This window comes from Fukomys damarensis, unplaced genomic scaffold (assembly GCF_012274545.1).
Source record: "Fukomys damarensis isolate Sample0158 unplaced genomic scaffold, DMR_v1.0_HiC HiC_scaffold_38, whole genome shotgun sequence".
In the NCBI taxonomy this organism is placed as follows: Eukaryota; Metazoa; Chordata; class Mammalia; order Rodentia; family Bathyergidae; genus Fukomys; species Fukomys damarensis.
The window spans coordinates 62,318,048-62,323,160 of record NW_022900950.1 but is presented as its reverse complement, the minus strand read 5'-3'; the positions used below and the strand labels follow the sequence as shown (position 1 = coordinate 62,323,160).

The 5,113-nt window shown below is 41.7% G+C and overlaps 1 protein-coding gene across 1 annotated transcript; it reads left to right on the top strand.

The window, feature by feature from the left end:
• The first annotated feature begins 1,889 nt into the window (after window positions 1-1,889).
• On the top strand, window positions 1,890-2,964 carry LOC104871133 (60S acidic ribosomal protein P0). Its single transcript, XM_010636942.1, has 2 exons — window positions 1,890-2,113; window positions 2,223-2,964. The coding sequence occupies exons 1-2, from the start codon at window positions 1,890-1,892 to the stop codon at window positions 2,947-2,949; spliced, it is 951 nt and encodes a 316-aa protein (XP_010635244.1). The 3' UTR covers window positions 2,950-2,964.
• Window positions 2,965-5,113: the final 2,149 nt, after the last annotated feature.

The window sequence follows — 5,113 nt, the reverse complement described above, 5'->3', positions numbered from 1 at the left end:
CATTCCTGTGTCCCTCCCTGAGCTGAACACTATGTTCAGAAAGCAGGAGCATTCATCTTTCCTACCTATGTTGACATCTTCCACAACAGGCCTGCACAGAAAGCCTGTGGACTACATGCTCTCTGAAAGCTTGCAAAAGTCTGAAGTCCATAAACAGATGCAAATTAGGGCCATATAAGGGTACCTCCTCAACAAATTCTCCATTCTTTATGACTTAGATAGATTCCAAGTTGCGTTGATGGGTCAGTAGATAATGTAAATTTGTTTATGTTGAGAGGTCTCTCAGTTATTAACTGCTGTTCTTATACATTCAGTTCAGCAGTAGGGTATCCAGAATGCTAAGGTTAAGTGAAAAGGAATTTGCACACAGCCATTGATAACCCAAGTGCATAGAACATTTGTAGTTCCCTAAAAAAAGATTCTCAATGAATAAAGAAAACCTTTTTGTTATGCATTATTCAAAGGCAATTTGAATATACATGTTGTTATACATTATTCAGATGCAATTTTTTACAACAACAAATAAATATTCTAACATGCCCTAATACCAAAGGATATATCAATATTGGATGAAGTTCATTCACAGTATTTTACTTAGAAACAATTTAAGAGTCAGAATCTACTACATTTATATGTTGCTGCCTTTTTTCTTAGTTGAATTAATATAAAACTTTTTTCTTCTCCTCTAAGAGGAGTATTTCTTTATTCATATGAGGTGGTGTAAGCATATCAGACTGTTCTGGCAGCAGTGGGCTGTGTATAGTGGGCACCTTGCTTCTTTTCAAATTCCTTGTCTGCAAAAAAAAGTGGTTGACAAGGAACCGATAAATGTTTGAGGTGAAGAATAGGCTCATTACCCTGCTTTGATTATAACACAAGTGTATGTTTATACTGAAGTATCACACTGTCTCCCATAAGTTTGTAGTTATTGTTTCAGTGTTTTAAAAATATATTGAAAAGAGAAAATTGAGTGAAATCATCTCTAATGCCTTTTCTAGCAATACATTTTCATAACTTTATGTTCTAAGAAAAAAATCACCTATTTTTAAGGGTTGTAATAGACTTACTTTTACTATACATTTAAACTCAAAATTAAGTAATAAATGTTTTCAAATCACTTTTAAGAGTTTTAAGACAATTGTGTGTGCATGTGTGTGTGTGTGTGTGTGTGTGTGTGTAGTGTAACAAAATCTTAAATTTCCACATGTGCAGGGTAGGGTGGCCCATGTCTGTAATCACAGCACTCAGGTGACTGAGGCAGGATGGCCACAAATTTGAGCCCAGCCTGGGTGATGTAGGTAGACGGTCTCAAAATTAAAAAGGGTCAGGCTTGTAACTCAGTGCAAACACCGTGGACTAAATCACCGGTATCACAACAACAACACCAAGTCTGTCATCAGATAATACAGGTGGACTGATTCTTTTATACTGGGGATTGAACCCAGGATCTTCCCTGAGCTACATTCCTGGCCCCTTTTTAGTTGTTATTTTGAGACAGGAAATTTCTAAATTGCCCAGGCTGCCCTTAAACTTGAGATCCTCCTGTCTCAGCCTTCTAGTTAGCTGGGATTACAGGTGTGAACCACCATGCCAAGCCTGGCAATAGAATTCTGTGCTGTGCTATACTAAAATAATTATTCTAATTCCATAGATTCTTTCATGTGGTCAGCCGATTGATCATCATTTTTCAGCACCCGTTAATTGCCAAGTATTTCATTAAGCTCTAGGCAAGCCAATGTACACTGTAGTCTTTGCCTTTAAACATTTTATAAACAAGTTATAAAATAATGGCAATAAAAATGCTACAAGGACTCTTCTCTTTCCAGGCATCCTCGTGAGAGTGACATCATCTTTAAACCCTGCATGGCAATCCCTGACGCACCTTTGTCATGCCCAGGGAAGACAGGGTGACCTGGAAATCCAACTACTTCGTTAAGGTTTTTTTGGATGACTATCCAAAATGTTTCATTGTGGGAGCAGACAACGTGGGCTCCAAGCAGATGCAGCAGATCCGCATGTCCCTCCGAGGGAAGGCTGTGGTGCTGATGGGCAAGAACACCATGATGCGCAAGGCTATCCGAGGGCACCTGGAAAACAACCCAGCTCTGGAGAAGTCGGTCAATCCCCTGGCAGTTTTGTTGTTGTTTCCTGCTGCCCTTCTCCCTTTTCCAGGAGAAGAATGGTGCTTTCAGGTGATGTCTCCTGTAAACTTCTCTCCACAGACTGTTGCCTCATATCCGGGGGAATGTGGGCTTTGTGTTCACCAAGGAGGACCTCACTGAGATCAGGGATGTGCTGCTGGCCAATAAGGTACCAGCTGCTGCTCGTGCTGGTGCCATTGCACCATGTGAAGTCACTGTGCCAGCCCAGATCACTGGTTTGGGACCTGAGAAGACTTCCTTCTTCCAGGCTCTGGGCATCACCACTAAAATCTCCAGGGGCACCACTGAAATCCTGAGTGATGTACAGCTGATTAAGACTGGAGACAAAGTGGGAGCTAGTGCGGCCACCCTCCTGAACATGTTGAACATCTCCCCCTTCTCCTTTGGGCTGATCATTCAGCAGGTGTTTGACAATGGCAGCATCTACAACCCTGAAGTGCTTCACATCACAGAGGAAGCTCCGCATACTCGCTTTCTGGAGGGTGTCCCCAACCTTGCCAGTGTTTGTCTGCAGATTGCTTACCCACCTGTTGCATCAGTGCCCCATTCTACCATCAATGGGTACAAGCGGGTCCTGGCTTTGTCTGTGGAGACTGATTACACCTTCCCACTTGTTGAAAAGGTCAAGGCCTTCTTGGCTGATCCATCTGCATTTGTGGCTGCTGTCCCTGTCGCTGCTGCTGCCACCACTGCTGCTCCTGCTGCTGCAGCTGCCCCAGCCAAGGGTGAAGCCAAGGAAGAGTCGGAGGAGTCTGATGAGGATATGGGATTTGGTCTCTTTCACTGATCACCAAAAAGCAAACTACTCAGCCTGCCTGAATGGCAATACAGGGAATAAAAGCATACTTTTCTTCAAAAAATAAATGCTACAAGGTCAGGCCTAGTGATGCACAACTATAATTCTAGAAATCTAAGGCAAGAGGATTAGAGCAAAGCCTGTGCAACTTAGCAAATTAGCTTGCCCCCGTCTCAAAACTAAAAATTAGAAAAGGCTAAAGATGTAGCTCAGTGGGAAGGCCCTGGATTTAATACTCAGTACTAAAAAAAAAAAAAAAGTCTAAATTAGTCTAGAGTAGAGTAGCGTACAAAGTGGATAAGAAGCAAAGCAGTCAATTCTACCTGAAAGGACAGGCTAAGAAAGCTTTGCCAGAGGCAATGCAGCTTGACTCGTGCCTGGAAAAGGGTTAATGTTCTGCAATTTGACAGGACAGGATTTTAGGCAGAGATATAAGGTTGTATGCATATGATTGATTATATACATATTATTGGCACATTTCTGGAAGCCTCCTTTAATGCTGTTTTGGAAGGTGAATCAGATCATGGCAAAGAAAGTGATGAATTAGCCTATATGGCTGACAATAACAAAGTACCACAGACTGAGTGGCCTAAACTTCAGAAATTTATCTTCTTATGGCTCTGGAGGCCGGAAGTCTAAGGTCAGGGAGTTGGCCTGGAGTATGTATTCTGGGGCCTCTCTCTTTGGCTTGTAGGTGGCTGTCCTTTCCTGTCTTCACCTGTCTTTCTTCTGTGTACAGATCTGTATCCTCACTTCCTCTTCTTCAAAGGACCTCTGTCCTATTGGATTTAGGGCCCAAGATGATGACATTCTTTTACTTTAATTTCCTCTTTAATGCCCTTTCTCAAAATACTGTCATTCGAAAGTTCAGGGATTGGGATTTCAACCCATGAATTTGGGAGACACAATTCAACCTATAATAAGCAATGGTCCGGATGAGAAAAGATGAAGGGTGAGAAGCCCTGGGGATGAACGATGAGCACAGCACATGTTAGAGAGAATCTGTTCACTGCCTGCACTGGAGAGGGAAGAGAAAGGAGAGGCAAGGAGGGCTCCCGGGTATTGGCGAATTGGGGTGCTCCTCTGTTGGGGAGGGTAGGTTTGAGGAGGTGACATAGGAGTGAAGTGTTAATATGGTTTGATATAATATGTCTGCATACAATTTTTAAACATTTGTATCAGGATATAAGAGGCACCCAGCCTGAAGAGTCATACATTGCCAAAAGGTTTAATTAAATCCAAGAGAAAAACCATTGCCCCCGCTCCCACAAAGGAATCACTTTGAACTCTTTAGCTCTTTCACCTGGCACTATGCTCCATGTCTTTTCTAAATAATCTTCATATTCTATCAGTGGAGCTTAGTGTTACACTGCCTCTCAAGTTCGGTATGGATTGAGAGACAGGCATGAGAATCAGATGAGTGAAGATCAGCTTGATGTCTGGCCAAAGTAGAAGGTCTTCCTAAGAGTTCAGTCAATTTAAGGTAACCAGCCAGGAAGTTATCCATCCCACCCTCCAAAAAAGAATTCAAGGGTTGAAGACAAAATCAAGTAAGAATGAAGTTAGTTGATGATGGTTAAAAATTACTATTCGTTTTATGTCTAATTATGGTATTATGGTTATGCTTTTGAGGCAGGTGGTGGAACCACTGAGCTAAATCCCTGGCCTATGATTATGCTTTTGAAAAGATTTCTTTTCCTTTAGAAAAACAAGCTAAAATGCTAAGGGATATAATGGCATTGCTTAAAGACTTTTAATGAAACAAGAACGGCCATGAGTTGAAAATGAGTGACAGGTACACATACCTCTATTGTTATTTTCCTACTTCTATATATGTTTGTAATTGAAAGTTAAGAGAAAAAGAATAAAGAAAAGAAAGGTAATTACAAGAAGGAAGTAGGCCAGTCACAACGCCCACCCCAGCACTCAGGAGGCTGAGGCAGGAGGCAATACTGACAAAGATACTGAGGAATCAAGTGAGATAAGAAGGCAAATGTCTTTGATTATTAAAAAGTTATTTATGGAGGCTAGGGGTGTGGCTCAGTAGTACAGAGCTTGTCTATCATTTGCTCAGCCCTGGGTTCAATTGCCAGCACCCAACACATACACACAAAAGGAGTTACTTGTGTCCTTTTTGTGCAGATATTGTATACTG

Bases quoted from the DNA above. Each gene is read 5' to 3' on its own strand.
- LOC104871133 (XM_010636942.1), top strand. From the start codon at position 1,890: ATGCCCAGGGAAGACAGGGTGACCTGGAAATCCAACTACTTCGTTAAG. The intron at 2,114-2,222 runs GTCGGTCAATCC...TTCTCTCCACAG, and splicing joins AACAACCCAGCTCTGGAGAA to ACTGTTGCCTCATATCCGGG.